This window comes from Ursus maritimus, unplaced genomic scaffold (genome assembly GCF_017311325.1).
Source record: "Ursus maritimus isolate PB19 unplaced genomic scaffold, ASM1731132v1 scaffold_26, whole genome shotgun sequence".
Classification (NCBI taxonomy): Eukaryota; Metazoa; Chordata; class Mammalia; order Carnivora; family Ursidae; genus Ursus; species Ursus maritimus.
The window spans coordinates 10,907,172-10,930,676 of record NW_024425119.1 but is presented as its reverse complement, the minus strand read 5'-3'; the positions used below and the strand labels follow the sequence as shown (position 1 = coordinate 10,930,676).

At 38.1% G+C, this 23,505-nt stretch overlaps 1 protein-coding gene across 1 annotated transcript; it reads left to right on the top strand.

Annotated features, from left to right (window-relative positions):
- Positions 1 to 4,560: 4,560 nt before the first annotated feature.
- Positions 4,561 to 17,580, top strand: LOC103669171 (killer cell lectin-like receptor 3; the record flags this gene model as incomplete). The annotated part of the gene is made up of 8 exons (XM_008697501.2): positions 4,561 to 4,646; positions 5,949 to 6,119; positions 7,744 to 7,833; positions 8,743 to 8,928; positions 10,617 to 10,759; positions 12,440 to 12,546; positions 15,275 to 15,433; positions 17,445 to 17,580. Coding segments are annotated over exons 2-8 (936 nt in total), but the record flags the coding sequence as incomplete, so codon positions are not given.
- Between the last annotated feature and the right edge of the window lie 5,925 nt (positions 17,581 to 23,505).

The window sequence follows — 23,505 nt, the reverse complement described above, 5'->3', positions numbered from 1 at the left end:
CTGTTTTGGGAGCAATTTTAGGTTCACAGAGAAGGGAGAGGAAGGGACCGAGATTTCCCATATACTCCAGCCCACACATGTGCATAGCCTCCTGTTATGAACATTTTCCACCAGAGTAGTACATTTGTTATATTTGATGGGCCTCCATTGACACATCATAATCACCTAAAGTCCATAATTTCCCTTAGGGTTCGCTCTTGGCAGTGTATATTCTATGGGTTTAGGCAAATGTATAATGACATATATCCATCATTATAGATCAGAGCTAGTATTTTCACTACCCTAAAATTCCTCTGTGCTCCATCCATTTCTCTCTGCCCTCATCACCGACGCTTATCATCACTACTACTCTTTGTATTGTCTCCACAGTTTTTTTCCCCATAATGTCATCTAGTTGGAATCATATAATATGTAGCTTTTTCAGATTGACTTCTTTTACTTTTTCACTTACATATTTAAGTTTCCTTCATGTCTTTTCATGACTTGATAGCTCATATCTTCTTAGCGCTGAATAATACTCCATTGCTTGGGTGGACCTCAACTTATCCGTTTATCTAGTGAAGGACATCCTGGTTGCTTCCAGGTTTTTGCAGTTATAAATAGAGCTTCTATAAACATCTGTGTGCAGGTTTTTGGGTGATCATCAAGTTTGTTGATTATTTTAATAATTGGCTTCCTATCATATGGTAATAAGCTAGAATAGAACATCCACAAAATTTAATAAAAATAAACAACAAAGGTAAATGAATGATTTGAGGGAAAGCTCAGTCTGAACTGTGTGAAATAGTGGAGGGAACACTAATTGGAACATCAAAATTCTTAATTATGTCCCTAATTTGCAGACCTATTCTCCTTTTCCACCTGTGAATAGACAAGTTACCTTTAGTGGCAGAGTCCATATAGCCCTCTGAAGTCCTTTTTCTTTTTGTCACAATTTTTTCAAGCTCACTTATTTCCTGAGGTGGTCTTCTCGTTTAGTTATTTAGAAATTGGAGGCAGGATGGGTACTGTTTGATTGACTGCTGGAAGGCAGTTGGACCCATATAAAGGATTAGAACTCTAGAGCATTAGAACGGATTTTATTGTAAAGACAAGAAGGACAAATGAGATAGTGGAAAAAGAAACTTCTAACAAGGTCTTTTGAGTTTTTACAGCAAGAGCTGTAGAAAATTAGCATTGCTCAGTGTCATAAAGGTTAAGCATGAAGTCTAACTGTGGAGGTGGGAACCCGGCGAGGTGAGGTACTCTTCTCAGAGGGATGCAGACCGTCCTTCCCTAGGAGCTGGTGTTTCCTCTAGACATCTTTCACTTTGGCCTACCAGTGGAAGAACAGCATGCTGCTGTGAAATGATAAGCCATTGAGGTTTGATGGTGTGACCAGAAAGCTTGAAGGTGTGACTAGAAGCTGTGAGCTAAGCTAGCTGACAAAGTTAATATGGTCAATAAGGGCTGGGGTAAAATGTGTGGTTTCCCAAATGAAAAGAGGTTTCACAGCAAAGCAGCCAGGAAGTAATTAAATAAGTGCTTTATGTATTCATAGTGTGTATGTGTTATGTGTGTCTTGCACATTAGTGAATTTGGACGACAAAGTACAGAAATATTCAAATTATTTTTCAAAATTTTCCTCTCTTTTTTATGAGCCAGTGGTTGTTCAGATGAAGTTTGGTGCTTCCAATTTTGTGCCGCTTTGATCAAAGGGCCATGCTAGGAGTTTCAGTTAGTCCCACCTGAAGTCCATGCCATTATTATCTGATGCTGCTTGTCTTCTCCCTTAAGAAGAAATTGCCTCTTGCAGAAATTAGAGCTTCATAACAAAATAAAGAAACCAGATAACTAGAGCTTGGAAGGAACTGCTACGCAATTTGGCTTCCCAATCATTCATCTCATTGCTTTTCTCTAAAACTGAAAATCTGGATTTTATAGTCAATTCCTCTTTTTTTTTTTTTACTTTAGAAAATATAGTTTATTTTTTATTTATTTTTATTATGTTCAGTTATCCAGCATATAGTACATCATAAGTTTTTTTTTTTAAAGATTTTATTTATTTATTCGACAGAGATAGAGACAGCCAGCGAGAGAGGGAACACAAGCAGGGGGAGTGGGAGAGGACGAAGCAGGCTCATAGCGGAGGAGCCTGATGTGGGGCTTGATCCCATAACGCCGGGATCACGCCCTGAGCTGAAGGCAGACGCTTAACCACTGAGCCACCCAGGCGCCCCACATCATAAGTTTTTGATGTAGTGTTCAACAGTTCATTAGTTGGGTATAGCAACCAGTGCTCATCCCAACATGTGCCCTCCTTAATATCCATCACCTGGTTACCCCATCCCCGCACCCCTCTCCCCTCTATAACCGTTACTCAGTTAGTTTTCCGGAGTCCAGAGTCTCTCATGGTTTGTCTCCCTCTCTGATTTCTTCCCATTCAGTTTTCCCTTCCTTCCCCTGTGGTCCTCTGCTCTATTCCTTCTGTGCCACATATGAGTGAAACCAGTTCCTCTTAATGTGCACCACCTTGTTCATCAAGGACACATGTTGGCATCACATGTCTTGTCTGTGCTGCAGTTACAGATAGGATCCAGACAGACGTGGTACTCAGCTTACAGAGTGTATGTAGAGAGGACAGACAACTATGGCAGTGTAAAACAGTGTTCTGCACCTGGCTAGCCTGCGTCAGGAGAACTGACCACCCTCTCACCAGCTCTAAAGATGTAAATCAAAACCGAATAACGCTCAGCATTGCTAGTAACTGCATGGCACAGGAAGATGTGAGTAACCGGATCTGAGGTCACAGAATGGAGACGGCGGTATGCTACCACATGTTTCCAGCTCCTAAATTGTATTCATGTGCCCCCTGCCCCTCCCCACAGCATCTGCACTCCAAACCTGACATGAGGACAGAGAAACCATTCAGCTTGTCAGGATTTCTGCAGTGCTGTCCTAGCTCTTCCTCTATTTATAGAACCTTGGGAAAGAGAGGGAAAAAATGAGTATTTATGTTTTTGAAATCTGAGCAGTCCTATCTACTGCTACTCTCATTGAATTCTTCCATACCTATGAAGGGAGTGATATTCTTAAGGATCACATGAGGAAATGGTCTTGAAGATTGGGAGTGACTTGTTGAGATTTTTACATCTAGGGAGGATTTGAACCTTGGACCTCAAATAGCAATATTCAATATTTAATGAGCCTGATTTTAAACATGATCAAGAATTAGCAATAATGTGTCTTTTGGCAAGTCAATTCACTTCTTAACATTAGTTTCTAAGTAAGGAACTTGGTCAGAGCCTGGTGAAGTAAGGCTGAGCTGTCCCTACATGAAAAATTTTCTGTTTCTCATCTACCTCTCTCCTCTTCTGCCACACTCCATAGTAACCATAATCATCTCCTTTGGAGAGCAACTTCAGTTGGTTTCATAGAGCTGTAGGTCAGAAGATGGACAAGGCCTATATTAAATGAAAATGAACTTCAGTGAGGTTTGGGTAAGGTCTGGCTCATAGAAACAGAGTTACAGAAATGAATTTCTTTTAGCTGGAAGTTTGTAGGTCTTCATGAAATAAGATTCATGCACAAAACTCAAGTAGAGTTTTTTACATGCCACTGGTGGTGTATACATGGGAGCAGCTTCTCTGGTAGGCATTGCACAATATGTATCAAAGTTCTTTAATGTATTGAGCCCCTAATTTCATATTTAAACATTTTTCCTTATACAACATTATTTGTGAGTGATATTCTTGTAATATAAGGCCAAATATTTTTTATACTAGCAATAAATTGGAAAACAACCCAAATGTTTTACAGTAGGGGGTTGTCTAAATAAACTGTGGCATAATCTATATGGGTAATAGCTATATATGGGTTTTAGAACCACATTTTAGATGAATATTTTTTAAGTGAAGAAACATTTATTAGAAAATAATAAATCAAAAAAATATGTATGGAATAATGCCAACTTTCATAGTAATCATAGTGTGTTGTTAAAAAACAGGAAGAATATACACCAAAATTTTTATAGTGGAATTATGGATGTTTTAAAATAATTTCTAAGTTATATATATCTGTAGTACATAGAAGTGGAAAAAAGAATCTTTTTTTTTTTTTCAAATAGCAACATGTAAGAGAAAGTTTCTAACAGGCTATTTAAGAGTTAAAGAATTTAGTACTAATATTTCTTACCTGTATGAGTACTTACATTTTAGTCATTTGTTTTTGCTTGTAGTTTCTTTTAAACTAGCTTTTGTTTAAGATGTTAGTTCTTATTTTTTCCAAAGCCGTGTTTGCTTATATTTTAAACTAGCTTTTGTTTAAGATGTTAGTTCTTATTTTTTCCAAAGCCGTGTTTGCTTATATTTTCAGTCCTCAAATACTGATTTTGAACGTTATTTCGCAAGGAGTATGGAGTGGTTGGTTAGTTGAAATGCAGGAAGATATACCTCAACATCAGCCTTTTCATACAGTTTCCTTTCAGCACTTTGGTCAAGAGGAGGGGCAGTAATTTCTGAGGGGAGTACCACTCAGAAACAATCGTTTCTGCCTGCTGTCTTACAGCCCTCACGCGCACAAGGGACCAGGATCAGAAAGGCCAGCTTCTTCCTCCTCTTTTCTGGGTCAGCTGTCTCCACCTGCCACCCTTCGTGGCATAGACACAGGTAACATCTGCTTCTCTTCCCCCAGATGTCTGTTATCTGAGCGTCCTACTCGTGCCACTTATAAAGAAGAGATTCTGGGAAAAAAAGATTCTAGGAAGGTGGCATTTGATTATAAATGGCTTGGCGTGAGTATGGGATTGATAGAAAAGCATTTTCTATTGATTACGTTAGAACTGCATCCTGTAAAGGATGTGAAAACTGTAGTGCAACATTCATGGAGTTGTTTTCTTTTTCTCGCTATACTGTGACTTTTGCTTTGTGTTGAATGATGTACATATTATCCACCCTAAAGGGCTGTATAATAGAAAAGACTCCTTTTCCTTAGCAAATTAGGGAAAATGTGATTAAGTTTAGAAAATTTTGTAAATTAATAGAAAATTTAAAGAGATATAGTTACATGTGCAATTTGTTTTCCACATTATCTGTTTCTTTTCACATGACTCCTATAAGAAGCAAGGTGAAATTGAAAGGCTTTGTATTTAATAATTTCTCTTTACATTGATATCCATTAAGAGATTGAATCTTTTATGGATATTAACTAATGACTGCGTGTTGACAAATTTTATTTTCTAGAGGCTTCTCTGGCAACATACACTAGAAAATTATTTCTAAAATTCAAATACAGATGGAACCTTTGGGATTAAAAATACAGGTGACTGGGCTTCAACGGAGAGATTTTTACTCAGCACATCTTGCACAGGGCACTGGAGTCTGGATTGTTGACCAATCTGCCATGTTAACCTTTAATAATTCTTTGCAGATGGTGTATGGATTGTTCTTTGGAAACACTCTGGTGGAGTCATGTCATAATTGAAAAGAATGCAAGAACTTTTACATATTTATATGTAGATCTGAACATGTATATTAAGGCCCTTTTATAAACCAAGATATTTATATTTTTTCAGAATTCCTAAAATAGAATTTCGTTTTTTGAATTGATAGTTTTAAAGTGTCTCAGTGATTTATACTTGTGCCAATTTTGCCCACATTTGTATATGTATGTTGAACATTTTGAGCTAAACTGGCTGGGTGAATAGGACCCAGCCTATTCAATGTATTGGGAGATTAAAAAAACTCTTTCCTTATTTTGTAATAATGGTGTCAGTAATCACTAGGAGTATAAATGAGTTTAACAGAAGTATTGAAAGTTTTTCCTTTCTTACATAAATCAGGCTCAGTCCACATGCTTTGCACACTTGAAGGAGTTAAACACACATTAACACTTACAGATACACACGCAAGCCTCTAGGTATGTCCCTGGTACGTTTTTACAGCCTGACATTTTAATGTTTCTTTTGACAGAAATCATCCTGTTGTGAGGTTTTAATGCAAAACATAGTTCCCTTCTTACTGTAGAGATGAGCAATGAGCAAGTGATTTATTCCACCCTGAGATTTCTTCGGTCTCCTTCAGAGTCACCAAATAGATTGAGGCCAGGTGGGACTCAAAGGCCTGGGAAAACTGATGACACAGGTAATATGTCTTAAGCATCTCTTACGGATTGCCAAACTTTGACATTTGAAAAAAGGTTCCTGCCTGTCCTTCAGGTTCTCAAATGGTAAAGGAAACCATAATGGTGTAGAGTAGCAGAACAAGTCTTTTTTTTTTTTTTTTTTTTGAAATTGAGAGAATGGAGACATTAATGAATTGTTTTAAATTTGCAATGCTAATAAAATGTTTTTATTCAAAGTGGTCAAAAGGAATTTGTGAGGGCTTTAAAAAGTGAAGGACAGATTAGAGTTTCAAGAAAACATTGCATTTCTCAAAGAAATAAAGGTGTTATAGAATGTTTGAGAAATGAAATATTTGTTAGAAACGATGTTTTTGTTTAGAAAAAAATTTTTTCGGTGTCTTAAATATTTACCAATCTTTTTTTTCCCTTTTTATTTTAAAGGCTTTCTTTTAAAGATTTTACTTATTTATTTGTCAGAAAGAGAGAGAGAGAGAAGTAGGGTGAGCGGCAGGCAGAGGGAGAAGCAGGCTCCCCATTGAGCAAGGGGCCTGATGCAGAACTCGATCCCAGGATCCTGGGATCATATCCTGAGGCGAAAGCAGATGCTTAACTGACTGAGCCACTCAGGTGTCTCAATAATTACCAATCCTTAATTGGCAAAGAAGAAACAGGGATTTATTCAAAAGGAGCGTTCACTTACTGGTATTGTCTTTAGTATTTTTTTATTTAACAGAGAAAGAGCACACAAGCAGGGGGAGTGGCAGGAGGAGAGAGGGAGAAGCAGCAGACTTCCCGCTGAGTAGGGAGCCCACTTGGGGCTCCATTCCAGAACCCTGAGATCATGACCTGAGTGGAAGGCAGAAGCTTAACCAACTGAGCCACCAAGGCACCGCTTCTGTTCTCTTTTCTGTTCCTGCTCTCTACCTTCAAATATTGTCACAAACTCTAAATTGAGAATAACTTTTACTGTCTTAATTTAGTGACAGAGATAAAATTTTCAGACCCAGGACCTCAAAAGTAGGAAGATAAATGTAATATTGTCTAGGGAAAAATAGGATTGATGAAAAAGAAAGGACCGTTGATTTCTAGACTCTTTTAAGGATGGACCCCAATCACATTTCCAGCCTCATAATATCCACTGTTGGCTACCAGTTCCTCAAGAATAATGACTGCTTTTTCCTTCCTCTTCATGGTTAGTTGAGATCCCAGGAAGGAGTATACCTGTCAGTGTGGGTTCTTATAAATGTGTATTATGTCTATTGCCATCAGTGCTTTTTTCTTAAACTTGGTTGAATTTTTTCGTTGACTTATAGTTGACACACAGTGTACGTGAGTTTCAGGTGTAGAGCATAGCGCTTGGACAACTCTATACGTTACGCCACCTGTGCCATCTCTAGGGGAAGTGCTTTTAAAATCCTGGAGGACTGTTCTCGTGTGTAGGTTTTCTACAATGGGTGTATGGCATCAGAAATCTGAGACTTTAAAACTGTAATTACTAGGTTCCAAATATAAATCAATTTGTATGATAGATTTCTCTAAAATTTTTAGAGAAGATTGTCTCTTTGTTTCAAATGGTATCCCAGGTTAAGGTTCGTAGTGGGCAAGGCTCTGCCCCTGATGATTATCTTTCTTTTCTATTTAAAGGGTTTTCAGTGCCCTGGCATCTCATTTCAGTGACTCTTGGGATCCTGTGTTTACTATTATTGGTGACAGTCGCCCTACTGGGGACAAAGAGTGAGTAATTAAAATACATGCTTCAAGTCTGAGTAACAGCAGTGACTGCTAGTTGCACGGATACTAACTGCGCTCCATTAACTGTTCCCTGGCCATTGTCAGGGAATGTCCCAGACATGTCACAGTGTCAGTTTCATTTTACTCACCTATTCCGATGCCTCTGCAGTTTAATGAGCTGTCCTGTTCTGTACAATACATGGTAGCATTCCTTCAGATACAGGACCTAGTCATATCATGCCTTCTGAGTTTAATCATTGTGAATTTAGATACACATTCTTCGAGAAACAATTGTTCAAAAGAAATTATGACTTTCTCTCGATTTTTTCCAAGCATGTAATGAAAATACAGTTTCGTAAAAATATTGATTTTATACATGAACATTAGATGATCTCAATTTCAACTTTTATCTTTTATTTGCATTTCTTGACATCTTTAGAGAAAATCACTACCATGTGGCACCCAGATAAATGTACATATTTATGTCTTCCTCTCTTTTCTCCTGTGGGTATTCCAGGTACTCCAATAACAATGATGCTGTTACTTCATGTTTCTTAGTGCAGCTTTTCATAATCAGAAGATATGTTGCTAAGTGTTGACTCGTTTTTACTCTAGTACCTATTTAAAATTATGTGCTGTTAAAAAGACTGAACTGAATGGTAGGGTGTTACCATCATAATTTTATTCAGATATCTGATTGTATTTATTCTATGTGGAAGTTGCTAATAGCAGGAAGTCTGATGTTTCCATTTGTATGGTCAGTTTATTGAGGTGTTACTTTCTAAATGTCACATTAGCCATTTAAAGTAATGAAATGGTTGGTTGTCAAAGTGAGACTTTTTCTTTTGTCTTAAATTTTAACATTCAGGCATTGTGAGTACTTTTGTATTATATCTATGCTGTTAATTTTAGTTTCTCAGTATATTCAAGAAAACCATCAGCAGAGGGAAGAGATAGGAAACCTGACTCGAGAGCACCACATTTTGCAAAATGAGAGCTACTTAAAGGAGCGACTTTTGATAAATAAGACTTTAGAACATAACATTCTGAAAAATGAATCACTTCAGCAGAAAAAGGAACAGGATTTACTGTTTTCAGGTAGGACATATCAGAGAGAAAATGAAGGTATGAAGGGCATCTTGCATGAATGATTGCATGATTTGCTGTTATTTCTTCCCCTTCCAGAAGCCTTGAGGCCGAATAGGCAGGCTTATGACGTGTGCTAGTGGTCTAGGTTACTACACAACTTTCCATTTGTACCTCTGAGATGTAACATGAGTGTTTGGGTTTGCCTGAGTCAAATGTGAGACTGAGACCCCGGAAGTCGTGTTGGGATCAATAGAGTTCTCTATCTCCCCAAACTCAGTGGCAGTTCCTGCATTGGTACTGCTCCTAGAAGGTGAAATAGTATGTTGGCTTCCCTGAAAATGTGGATCATTTTGGACCTGGGGGTAAATTAGACACTCCACTTTGTGGGTGACACAAAAAATGGAGGCTATTAGTAAAACTATACTTAGGCTAAATGGACCCAAGGCCTTTTATTTGGATGCTCTCGTAAAGGTAATTGTGGGTATGTTTCCATTCTGCCTTGACCTCAGATATTTGGTCTATACACTCTCTGTAGTACTTCTGCCAGGTTTGCTGAGGTGTTGATGTTTGTATGACTCTGTGTGGTAATACCCTTAAAACACCGAAGAGATAAGAATATTAAATCTCATACAATAAAATCTGTTATGCAAATGATGGAACAAATTGACCTGGTTAATCCATTAGTATTAAATATTTGTTTAGGATTTGGGGTTTGCAAAAAGATTTTCATACTTAATATCATTTAGATATGGTAGCAGGAATTTATCTTCTGTGTTATTAAAGAATCAATAGTATTTTAAAAAATTGGTGCATTATGAAATATATGAGGAAAAGAAAATTTCCAAAGAATCATGTTTCTTTTATTTAAAAGGCATTCCAGAATCTTTTTAAAAATTTACTTTATTATTTAAAAAACAGCTTTATTTAGGTATTATGAATATGTGAAATATTGGGCATATTTAATGTATATTTTTGACAAGTTTGGACATAAGCAAATAATCTGTAAAATCATCCCCATTAGAATAATAGACATATCCATTACCTCCCAAAGTTTTCCCATGTCTTTTGTTTTAGGGGAGGGGATGTGAAGAACACTTAACATGAAATCTACCCTTTTAACAAGTTTTTAAGCGCACAATTCAGTATTGTTAACCACAGGCAGTATGTTGTACAGCAGATCTGTAGAAGTTAGTCATCTTGCATACCTGAAGCTACATCCCCAGTGAACAAAATCTCCTCATTTCCCCCTCCCCCAGTCACTGGCAACTACCTTCCACTTTATGTTTCCCTGAGTTTGACTATTTTTTATGTCTCATATAAGTGGAATCTCCCAGTATTTGTCCTCTTGTGATTGGCTTATTTCACCTAGTATAATACCCCCAAGGTTAATCCATGCTGGTACATATGACAGGATTTCCTTCTTTTTAAGGAGGAATAGTATTCTATTGTAGGTATATACCACATTGTCTTGATCCATTCATCCATCGATGGACACTTGGGTTGTTTCCATATCCTGGCTGTTGTGAATAATGCTGCAATGAGCATAAGAAATATATCTCTTGGCATTCCAGAATCTTGATGAACCTAATATTGTCATTATTGATAGCCATTAAGATTTTATTTAATTTTGGGGGGCTGATAAGTATATTGCTCTGTTTAACAGAATACCAGATAATGTTTCACTTTATACGTTGTAGGCAAACTCTGTGAAAACCGCCTGTCCTATCGTGGAATAAAGTATTATTATTTTATTCCTGAAAGTCAAAACTGGAAGGGATGTAAACAGACTTGCCAAAGTTATAATTCATCTCTTTTGAAGATAAATGATGAAGATGAACTGGTATCGTGGACTGTTTCATTCACTTTTATTTTCCTAACTATGTCTCTCATGCTTGGACCCAAGACATTGAGGAAGGGGGAGGCCAGAAAGAGGGACCTTCAGTTATTCTCTGTGTTGTGTCTGTCATGTGAGCAAAAATTGTGTAGGTAAGAAAGGTAAGGGTTCTGGAAAACCCTGCCTACTAATAGGCATATATGATCTTGCTACTTTCTAAGCATTCACTATGTATTATTTATCATGATGACCATTATTATTTCCAAGATGGAAACCCCCTTGAAGATTCAGTTTGGGTCTTTGCATTCATTTCCTTTTGTAAGGTGTGTGCAGGAGAACAGCTCACTGAGCAGCATGCCTCTCCTTCGATGGAGCCCTTAACCCTTTGGTATTTGCAGCCTGGAAGCAGTGGCTATTTATCCTTGCAAGGTGGCACCTAAGAACCTGGAGGAACCTAATGCAGTGGGTGCTATTAGGAATCCAGGATCCAGATTGCCTGCGATCAGGCAAACCCAGTTCTGCCACCTGTTACCTGGGTGACCTCGGGTGAATACTTGCCTTCTGGATCTCAGTTTTTCCATCTGCAGAAAGGAGATAATAATGAGGAATATAAAAGTGATAACAGTTTTACAAATTAGCCTCATGGTGATTTTCATGGCAGCCACGGGTAACTTTTCTTGATCAATATTCTCATATATTGTATAGTGATGTCTATCTTTCAGAAGGAATTGTGAAAAGGGAAAATGAAGTGACAGCAATTTCAAAATTATCTTTCAAGTTTATTACTAGGAAAAACTATCCATGCACAAAATGTTTTTGACAGGGAAATATTTTGAAAGATCAGCCTAAAACCTCTCTGTAGCCCTTAGGAAAGCAATACATTTATATGCAAATCTAATAGATGTGTCAAGTCACAACATAAAAGAATTTATGATATCAAGTCATGAAGTAATGTTTGTTTGTTGCAGTAAAACTCACTTAATTTAAACCTATATTTTAAAATATATTCAGCCGTTTAATCACACAATATATAAAATGTCTCTTTGGTGTATTTCATTTTTTGACCTAGTAAATATTTCCAAATACTGCCTTTTTACCATTCACCCCTTCCAACTACTAAACGTCTGCAAGCCTTTCTCTAATGAGGCACAACTTCCCACATGTAGTTGTTAGTGTAATAATTTTTTTGTGAAGATTCCTTTTTTCATTTAATAATAAGTAATGATCCCCTTCCACACCATTAAATATTTTTCTGGGCATAATTTTGAGTAGTTTCATGGTGATAGACATTACTTAACAAGTCTAATGTTAGATATTTAGATTTAAAGTGTTTTCATGTTTTAAATAATCCATGAGAGTGGGAGGCATTTTTAACAATAGTACATAATCTTTTTTATTTATTTATTTATTTATTTATTTATTTATTTATTTATTTATTTTTAAATGATTTTTTATAGTATTGTGTTAGTCACCATACAGATTAGTACATAATCTTTGAGGAAAAACTTACTTTGGACAATAAAAGCATGAGGATGGAGGGGAGGGAGGGTTTTATAGGAAGTAGAAATGAAGGATGGTGTGATGCGTAGCTGAGTGGTGTCCATAGAAATAGCTGGGACCTTCACCTTCCTCCTGTTCATGCATCTAACAGATGGGGCTAGTCACATATCTTTTGTTTCCTTACAGGCCTTTATTCAATCCCGAACTTATAGCAATAACTACTGGATTGGGTTATCGTATGATGATAGAGAACAAAAATGGAAATGGATTGACACTGGCCCACCTTTTGGGATGTAAGTCTCTGGAATGCAGTCAAGCTCCAACATTGATTAGTGTTGGGGTTGGGAGGATTGTATCTAATAAGAATCTTCTCTTATGTCATATGGTTTTCACACAGACGTCATTGGTAAGAATAAGTAGAATGATGAAGAATATATTTTAGGGAGTATAATTAAAAAGGAAGAGAAATGTCATACAGATTATGAACAAAATGTGAAGCTAAGCACATGCCCGTAAGTATGCATTATGAGGCACACCAAATAAACCCAAATCATAAAGTGATATGAAGGGATTGGACCATCCTGACTGAGCTATGGTATCCCTCCCACAATCACAAGTTAAGTATTTGGAGGATCCCCAAGTTCATTTGAAACTTTATAGGTGGTCCCTGACTGACAACGGTTTGAGTTACAATTTCTCTACTCCGCATTGGTGTGAAATCAACATCCATTCAGTAGAAACTGTACTTTGGATTTTTAATTTGATCTTTCCCTGGGCTGGTGTTGTGCAGTATGATCTTCTGCTGTGACGCTGGGTGGTGGCAGCTGGAGCTCCCAGTGAGACATGTGGTCCCAAGCGTCAACAACCCAGTACACTTGCAACCATCCTCTACCCATATGACCATTCTGGTTTTCACTTTCGGTGTAGTATTCAGTAAATCCCATGAGATGCTCAACACGTTGTTATAAGACGGGCTTTGTGTTAGATGATTTTGTCTAAGTGTGCTGATCCTATTTAAGGTCCACTAGGCTAAACTAGTAGGGTGGGCGTATTTCATGCATTGTTGACTTATGGTATTTTCAATTTGTGTTGGGTTTATCAGGACATAACACCATCAAACAATCTGTATATTATTAGTTTATGTTATTTAGAAGTACAAATATAAGTGAGTATACACACACAGGCATACATACATATGCCTTCACTGTAGGCTTTTTTGGGTTTGTTGTTTGTTTCTTTGTTTAACTAATCTCTACACCCAATGTGGGGCTCAAACTCATGACCTGAGATCAAGAATCACATGCTTTTCCAACTGAGCCATCCAGGCATCCCCATAGTTTTATTTTGAAGTGCAGTATTTTGTGAACTCTTGTGTTTGCACTTCCGTTAAAGTGTTCAATGATTTTTTAAAAATGTTAACTTTTATCCTTTTTTTTTCTAGGTATTCTGGTTTAACTTTTAAAATCTTCCTAGTTACTCACAATTTCAAGCTGTCTTTTATTTCTCCAAAGACATCAAACATGCTTATTGTATATTCGGCATCTGATAATTCTAATATTTGAAGTTTTGTGGGTGTGCTGTGTAGTTTCTGCTGGCTTTTGTTCATGGTTTCATTTTCTTTGTAGTGTATAGTGATTTTTTTTTCTTTTTGAGCTGCTGTGGAGATTAGTTGAGAGCTGAGATGAAGGTGGCTGCAAACTTACAAGAGATGTCATGCAGGAACTTACCTTGATGCAGTCATAGCCTGTGAGTACACATCCAGGCAAACGCCTCAGAGGCACAGAACAGAAATGCTCACGGGCCAAATTAAAGCAACTTGGACCAAGTAGCCCAATGCAAGGGGAAAGAAATGGGATAGCTTGTTACCTTGGGATGGGATAGGATCAGTTATCACACTCAGGATAAGGTGCAGTTGGGTGAAAGGATCACCGGAATCCTGGGTTACATAGTCTTCAGATGGCCTGACTCTTCTGCATCCCCTTTCCTGATAGTGGTGTGGTTTCTAGGGCATCAGTTGAGTTTTGAGTAAGGGGGCCCAACAAACAGAAGGCTCTATGGCCAGCATACACAGTTTCTCTAGTGGGGAGATGCGGGAGCGTGTAAGCCCGGGGACAGCTGCAGCTTTTCAGTGAACCTGAGGAGCAGCTATGGATTTTATTTGTGTTTGTTAGAGGGTCAGTATGAGTGTCAGCCAGTAGGAGGTGAATTTAAGACCTCATGGATGTAAGTGTCTATGTGCATAATGTATATTTTGAGTGAGACATGTAGTGCTACTTGGTTCTTTCTTCCTTTCTTATGTTGGGCATGCTGTACTTACAGTATCTATACCTGACACGTCTCCAAGGCTACTGACTTCCTCATCTGTACATATTGAACACATCTCATGCTCTCTGCTCATGCCTCCCAAACTACTTAGTTTCATTTATTTTCCTATTTATTTATTTATTTTCTGTAGGAGATTTGGATATTTAAATAATGTAGCAAATATAGATTGCATGAGGGATAGTTGGTAATTTTGGATTCTTAGGTGGGATTATTCATTTTTTCTTCTGCTTTAAGTTCAAGGTTCAAGACTCCTCAAGGGTCATTTTCATTGAAGATGTCTTAAGGGCCTCAACTCTTTGTAGGCTGTCTTCCATATAGAAACTTCAGTGGAATTCATATTTAATTTACTGTGTCAATTAAGGGAGAAAAAGACTTCAGTCTTTCACTTACCATCTTGGGTACCCACCTTTTCTTAACCTCAGCCTGAGGATGAATTTGCTTCTTGCCAGGTTATAAATTTATTCAAGAAGGTTTTAATTTTTTTAAAGATTTTATTTATGAGATAGAGCAAGAGTGAGAGCGAGAGTGAGAGAGAGAGAGAGGGGGAGAAGCAGGCTCTCCACTGAGCAGGGAACCCGACTTGGTGCTCGATCCCGGGACCCTGGGATCATGACCTGAGCCAAAGGCCGTTGCTTAACTGACTGAGTCACGCTGACATCCCTAAACAGTTGACCATGTGTGTTTTCTATTCTACAGTAACTATACATTCATGAGTTCTTCTGGAAGAGGACAATGTGCATTTTTAACCTCAACAAGAACAACACCTATCGAGTGCTCTAAGACCTACGGTTGTATCTGTGAGGGGAGAATTGATGATGTTTTCTCTGCCCACTTTGATAGATACAAGAAAAAAAGGTGAAATGGATCCTGTCACTGTTTTTTTGTTCCTGTGATAATTTGTGAATACTTACAAACTAATGTTTTTGCTAGTAGGACTTAGTTTCCTGCGGAAACAGACACAAGTGGGAAAAGGAAGGAAATGTTCTTTTGGACTATGATTTAAGAGATCAGATGCCATCTGTCTTCTTGAGGAAGAGTGCCTCCCTTTGTTTTGGAGAGCAGTTTCCCCTCTCTTTAATGGCCCTGAGAAATTCCCTTTGTCTTTCCCTGAACCATCCATACAACCAATTAGATAGCTCTGATAGCCTGGTCTTTTCCTTATTAATAGCCTGGGTCTTTTCCTTATTAATAGGATAAATTGGATAAACCATTTCAATAGCCTCCAGGTTTTAGAGATGGCACAATTAAGAACTAAAAAATAGTTATTTTTCCTCCCCTCCCCCATCTAGATAATCACCTCTCGTTAAAATGGTTTTACTTTACTATAACTTCATAGTTCCTCAATAGTTGAAACAATAGTTTCATATAACTCTCATATAACCTTTGTACATCATTACCATGTGTTAATATTTTGTTCCTTCTGTGCTTTACAGTTCTCTCTCTCTCTTCCCTACTCCCTTGCTGTTCCATTTGATAATAAATTAGGGACCTTAGGTCCCTTTATCTAAATATTTTATAAGAACAAGTATTTTGTCTTGTATAACCTTAGTAATATTATCAAAATCAGGAAATTTAGCATTGATAAGAGTACTGTGATTTCATCTATAACCCATGTTCAAATTTTGTCAACTGTCCTGATAATGTCATTATAGGTATTTTTCCTGCAAGTGCAGGATCATGTGATCCATTTAGTTGTGAAGTCTCTTTAGTCTCTTTTAATGTCGGAGAAATCCTCAGGTTTCTTTGTCTTTTTGACCTTGACTTTTTTTTTAATTTTACTTTATAAGATGTTATTTATTTATTTATTTATTTAGAGAGAAAAAGTGAGCGGTGGGAGGGGCATAGGGAGGGAATCTCAAGCAGACTCCATGCTGAGTGTGGAACCCTATCCCTGGGTCCATCTCAGGACTCTTGAGGTGAAATGAAGAGTTGGTCATTTAATGGACCGAGCCATCCAGGCACCCCTTGACGTTGACGTTTTAAAAATCAACTCTATTTAGTTATTCAGTCATGCAATAAAATGCACCCATTTTAATTTGAGGTCAATGGGTTTTTAGCAAATGTGTACATTTCTTAAACCCCATCAGGTCAAGATACAGAACATTTCTATTGCCTGCAAAAGCTCCTTTCTTCCCCCTCACTACCCACCTGGCCCCAGACAACTAGTGGTACACTTTCCGTCACTATGAATTAGTTTTGCCTCTTCTAGAATTTCATAATCATTTACTCTTTTATATCTGACTTCTTTTGCTCAGGATGTTTTTGATGTTAATCCGTGTTCTTTCGTGTATCAGTAGTTCATTCCTTTGTTGCTGGTGGTATCCCATTGCACTGATATACCACAATTGGTTCATTCACCTGTGGACATTTGGTGTCTTTCCTCTTTTTGGCTATTATGAAAAAACCTGTCATGAATACTTCTGTGCAAGTTTCTGTGTGGACAGGTGTTTTCATTTCTTTCTGTTTGTTAAATACCTAAGAATTTGATCATTGAGTCCTAAGGTAAGAGCATGTTTAATTTGATAAGAAGCTTCTAGTTTGTTTTCCAGTGTGGTTGCAACATTTTGCATTCCTGGTAGCAACATATGAGAGTTTCAGTTGCTCCATATCATTGCCAGTACTTGATATTGTCCATGGCTTGAAACTTAGCCATTATGGTATGTGTGTAATGGTATCTCATTGTTTTTTTGGTTTGCATTTTCCTGAAAAGTACTAACGTTCAGCATCTTCTCATGTGTTTATTGGTCATTTGTTTATCTTCTTTTGAGAAGTGTCTGTTCTGTTTTTTGCCCATTGAAATATCCATTCAGTCTTTTTAAATTTCTATTTTATATAATTTTTAAAAAAGATTTTATTTATTTGACAGAGAGAGAGAGAGAAAGAGCAAGAAAGCACAAGCAGGGGGAGCGGCAGAAGCAGGCTCCTCACTGAGCAGAGAGTCCAACACAGGGCTTGATCCCAGAGCCCCAGGACCCCAGGATCCCAGGACCCCAGGACCCCGGGATCCTGACCTGAGCTGAGGGCAGATGCTTAACCAACTGAGCCACCCAGGCACCCCTGTTCAATTTTTTTTTTTTAACTGGGTTTGTCTGTCTTCTTATGGAATTGTAAGTGTTCTCAAATAAATAAATAAATAAATAAATAAAATCTTTTAAAAAAAGGAATATAGAAAAGTTTACTTCTTCCTTCCCTTCCTTTTTTCTTCTTGCTTTATTCTACTGCTTAGGACCCCTGGTACAATGTTGAAGACAATGGTGATAGGAGTCATGCTTGTCCTGTTTCCCATGTTATAAAAAAAAAAGGTATTTAGTTTCCCACTTATATGTGAGGTGTGCTGCAGGTTTTAGGAGATCCTCTTTATCATGTTTAGGAAGTTCCCTTCTCTTCCTGTTGATTGAAACTTTTACCATGGATGGAAATTGAATTTTGTTATATGAATTTTCTGTATCTTTTGAGACTTTTATGTAGATATTCTCTTATATTTGTAATATGATAGATGGCATTATGGTTTTCAATGTTAAAGAAAACTTGTACTTCTTGGGTAATTCCCATGTGGTCATGTTGTTTTTATTACCATTTTTTATATATTGGTAGATTTGCTTGGGTAATATTTTGTTAAAAATTGTGTACCAGTATTCATGATGGATGTTGGTCTGTCATTTTATTTATTATTTATTTTTATTTATTTATTTATTTTAGAAAAAGATATCTTTATGTAAGAGAGAGAGAGCACATGTGAGCCAAGGGAAGGGCAGAGAGAAAGGATAATGGACAGAAGCAGAGCCCCTGCTGAGCCAGCAACCCAAGGCAGGGCTCCATATCATGACCCTGAGATTATGTTCTTGAGCTGAAATCACGATTGGACACTTAACCAGCTGAGCCACCCAGGTGCCCCTAATTTGTTTAAATGTCTTTTTCTGTTTATGGTATTGGAGAAATACTGGCCTTATGTATTCATTTGGGATGTTTCTGAATAGCCATCCATTTTGTGGGGTAACATTTGAATTTTCATTCCTTAAGTGTTTGCTCAAATGTACTAGAGAAATAATCTGTGTCTGAAGTTTTCTTTGGGAGATTGTATTTCATTAGGAATACCATTTTTTAAATAGAGGCTCTTTAGTTATTCTGTTTCTTGTCAATTTTGATAATCTTTATCTTTTGAGGAATTTGTTGATTTTGTCTAAATCGTCAGATGAATAGTTTTAGTGTTTTTCACAGTTGTATTAATTTCCTAGGGCTGCTGTAACAAAGTACCAGGAATTCAACAGCTTAAAACCATCACAATTTATTTTCTCACTATTCCGGGAGACGGGTCCAAAATCCAGGTGTCACTACGCTTCTCCTGAGACTTTGGTGAACTCTTTCTCTGCTTCTTCCTGGCTTTTCCTGGTGGCCGTTCCCTCATGGCATTACTTTACGAAAACTCTGTAGAATGCAGAAATGCTAGTAATCTGTAACCATCTGATGAGCACAGGAAGCAGATCTTCTGTGCTGTGAGTAGATATTGGATGTCCCGAAGAGGTAAAGGCAAGGCCAAGTCAAGACGCTTAGTCATTGATCATTGTCTGAAGCTAAGGGCCCAAGTCTCACAATGACCTCTTAAACTTTACCTAGTGCAGAGGGCATACGATGCAGACGCAGAAAGTTGTACGGAGATGGGACATCTGTAATGGGGATGTCCCTCAGTGCAGCTGTGTGCTAACTCCCTAGTGTGCCTGATATGGCAGGGTTAGTTTCTTCTTTTCTTATTTGGATGCCTTTTCTTTCTTTATTAGAAATCATAAATAGGTTCTATAAGGCTAAAGGATATAAAATAAACATAAAACTCAGTTGTGTTTATATATACTAACAGTGGAAATTAAGAGACAATCCCATTTACAATAGCATCAGAAAGAATACAATGTTTAGGAATAAATTTAACCATGGGGTGAAACACAAGTACAATGAAAACCTCAATACAGCAATGAAAGAAATGTAAAAAACCCAATTGAAAAAAAGTTTTTGTTTATTCATTGGTTGAAAGACTCAGTATTGTTAAATGTCCACACTACGCAGAGCTCTCCACAATTTCAATGAAATTCCCATCAAATTCACAATAGACTTTTTGCAGAATAGAGAAAAACAATCCCATAATTTCATATGCTGTCACAACGGACCCCAGACAGCTCAAACAATCCTGAGAAAAAAGAATAAGCTGGAGGCACACTATATCCTCATTTCAAGATACAGTACAGAACTACAGTAATCAAAACAGCATGGTGTTATCACAAACACAGACACATAGACCCATAGAATACAACAGAGCTCCCAAATAAACACTTGCATATACAGTCAAATGATCCTTGACAAGGATGCCAAGAATACACAATGGAGGAAGGACAGTCCTCAACAAATGATGTCAGGAAAACTGGACATCCACACGCAAAACAATGAAACTGGACGCTTATCCTACATCATACTCAAAAATCAATTCAAAATGGATCAAAGACTTAAACATAAAAACTGACACTGTGTATATTCTATAAGGAAAGATGGGGTAAAGCTTTATGACATTGGTCATAGCAATGGCATTTATACGTATTACCAAAAGCACAGGATAATCAACAAAAATTAGAAAAGGGATCCTACATCAAAATAAAAGATTCTATACATGAAAGGAAACAGCAGAGTTAAAAGGCGACTGACAGAATGGGAGAGAGTATTCATAACCTAAGTTTCCTATAAAGGGTTAATATCCAAAATACACAAGTGACTTCTACTACTCAATTATTATAATAATAGTCCAATTAATAATAGGCAAAAGACCTGAACAGACACTTCTCCCAAGAAGATATGCAAATGGCCCAATGATATGTGAAAAGATAGATGTTGAAGACAACTAATCACCAGGGAAATGCAAATCAAAATCACAATGAGAGATCATCACACATCTGCCTGGACAGCTACTGTATTGCAGGATTAGTTATCAGGTGGTTTTATTAGTACAATAGTCCAGAGGCTCCAAGGTAAAGGAGGACATAATGGAGATGTCCAATTAAATAAAACTTGTATGTAAAGTAAAGTAGGAGAGGAACAGGTAGGAGGGGTCATTCCACTAGATAAAGAATCCCAACTTGTTGAGTAATTAGAGCTAATGAATGAGTAGTGGGAGGAGAAAGTGATAAAATCAAGTACAGCTTCATGACCTTCACTGGAATGAGGATATTAGTAGCTGTTTTCGTTATGTCTATGTGATAAGGGATTGTATATTTTTTCTTCTTCCTTTTCCATTGCCATTTTGTATAGGAAGTGTTAATAGGATTTATCAATGGTGTGCATATTTCCAGATTATGAGGGGCCACATGTGGAGCTGGTGGGGAAGATTCCATACCATTTGGAGGGCCCATGTTTGAGGTGGATGCAATGCCTAATGGGGCTCTGTGTGTCTTTTATTGGGAAGAGGGTGAGAGCCTCTTTCTTGGTATAGCAGGAGTGGCCTCATACTGGGTTGAAGCTTGAAACTGTTAAATAAGATTGACATAAGAATATAAGGATGGCAATGCCTTCTGGGCCTCTTTGTGCTCAGATGTATTCTTTGCTCTTAGTCTCCTCAACTTTGCATGGTAGGGCAGCTAACTCTTCCAGGTTGCATTTGCCTGTGTCCTAAAACAAAGCCTGAGGGCAAACCTTCAGTGCTATCAATGCTTTCCAGGGCAGTGGAAATAAGGGAAAAGAGCAGTGGAGCTAGAGAGGATGGGAAGCAAGTACAAGGTGACACATAACTGAGGTGGCCACAGCTCCATGAAGCAACAAGGCTGTCACTCGACCACGGGGAATGTGGCTGCACAGAAACATCCTAGGTGTAAGCAGTCCACGGAAGGGAGGAGTGGACAGATAATCCATGTGCCAATTCCTTTCCATTTCTTGTCTGTCATTAGTTATAGTTCATGCCTAGAGTAAACAAGTAACCTGCCCTTGTAGTGTGTACAGCTGCTAGTGAATCCCCATCTCATATATTGTGTTGTGGTGCTTCTCTGAGTCTGGAGATGGTATTTAGAGCTCGACAGTCCAGTGATTGACTTCACACAGTGGAAACACGAAGCCTTACCTGTGGGTGATCATTGCAGGGGCAACGGTGCAAGACCAGGGGTTAAGGCCCCGAGAGATGTGTGAAGCTGAGGTTGAGATTCTGAGAAGGTGCATAACATGTGTTTTGCAAAACCAAGTTCCAGGATTTAAGGTGGGTTTTGTCCATAGGAGAGGGTGACGGGAAGTTGGAGGATGGGAAACAGAGAGAAGGCAGGGTTGTTTTAAAACCTCTGGACTTGAGGTTGCATCTCCAGCAACAACTACTTTACTTCTATGTTCCTGCCTCTTGTTGGATGTCTCTTCTGCCAGTGATCCTGGCTCTGGGAAACCATCTCCTTCTTTTGATCCTAGAATGGGGCATAGTAGAGGCTTCCCTGTGTTGTTAAACTCTGAGTGTCCTTATCCTGGGTGGTTTCTGAGCATATCTGTCACCTTCTTAATTCCCTAAATTAAATACCCTTTGTTTTAAATACTCAGAGGCATTTCTCCCCCCTGTGGACACTTACTGATATGCATGTATCTTCTTTACCACTTTAACAATCCCATGAGATAATACATCATCCTTGTTCTATGGATAATGAAACTGAAGCTCAGTAAGATCAGTCAATTAATTAATTGTTGGTGTTGGGGTTTGTGCCCTGGCTGCTTGCCTCCCCTGTGACAATGGTGTAGCTCTGATGATTAGCTTTAGCTCGGATTCCTTTGCATTGTCTTAATAGGTGAGGAAAAATGCTTGATAATAATAATTAGTGATAATCGTGAATATGTTCCTGGGTACCAAGGCAGATGTATATGGTCTCGTAGGCATTTAAAAATGATAGGTGCAATGGTTCCATGCAAATTCTCAGGCTAATTATTTCCAATAGACCTTTCAGTCTGTTAGAGGAGCAGTAAGACCAGGTGTAGATATAAATTGAATCTGATAATAGAAAACAAAACAAAACATGAGAAAACAAAACCAACAATTGAACCTGATACTAAGTTCCTTGGGCAGTTCCCTACTCATGATGTAAAGAGAAGGAGAGAGCACCCAGTGCTCATAACCACACCTGCTCTCCTTAATACCCATCACCCCTCCACCCCCTCCTTTCTGTAACTTGCCCTTTGGTTCCTGGATTTCAGAGTCTGTCATGGTTTGTCTCCCTCTCTGATTTCTTCCCATTCAGTTTTCCCTCCCTTGCCCTGTGGTCTTCCCTGCTATTCCTTATATTCCACATATGAGTGAAACCATACGATAATTGTCTTTCTCTGCTTGATTTATTTCACTTAGCATAATCCCCTCCAATTTCATCCATGTCGATGCAAATGGTGGGTATTCATCCTTTCTGATGGCTGAGGAATATTTCACTGTATACTTGAACCACATCTTCTTTATCCACTCATCTGTTGAAGGATATCTCGGCTCCTTCCACGGTTTGGCTATTGTGGACATTGCTGCTATGAACATTGGGGTGCAGGTGCTCCTCCTTTTCACTACATCTGTATCTTTGGGATAAATGCCTAGTAGTACAATTGCTGGGTCATAGGGTAGCTCTATTCTGAACGTCTTGAGGAACTTCCATACGGTTTTCCAGAGGGGCTGCACCAGCTTGCACTCCTGAGCATTTTGATGGTGAAGACGAAATAATACTTTTAACATGCCTCCTGGCTGCTGAGGCTGACTCTAATATCTCAGAGAATAGGTCATCATCTCTTTCTGGGTCTGAGAATTCATCAGAATACAGAAAATACAGGAAAGATAATCCTGTTTTATTTGAGGTAGAGTCAGTGTGTGTTTGCTATTTAAGAGTTTTTTGTCATTTTGGGAGATAAACACTATGTCAGGAATTGTGTTCAAGTGAAAGGAAATGTCACTTGAT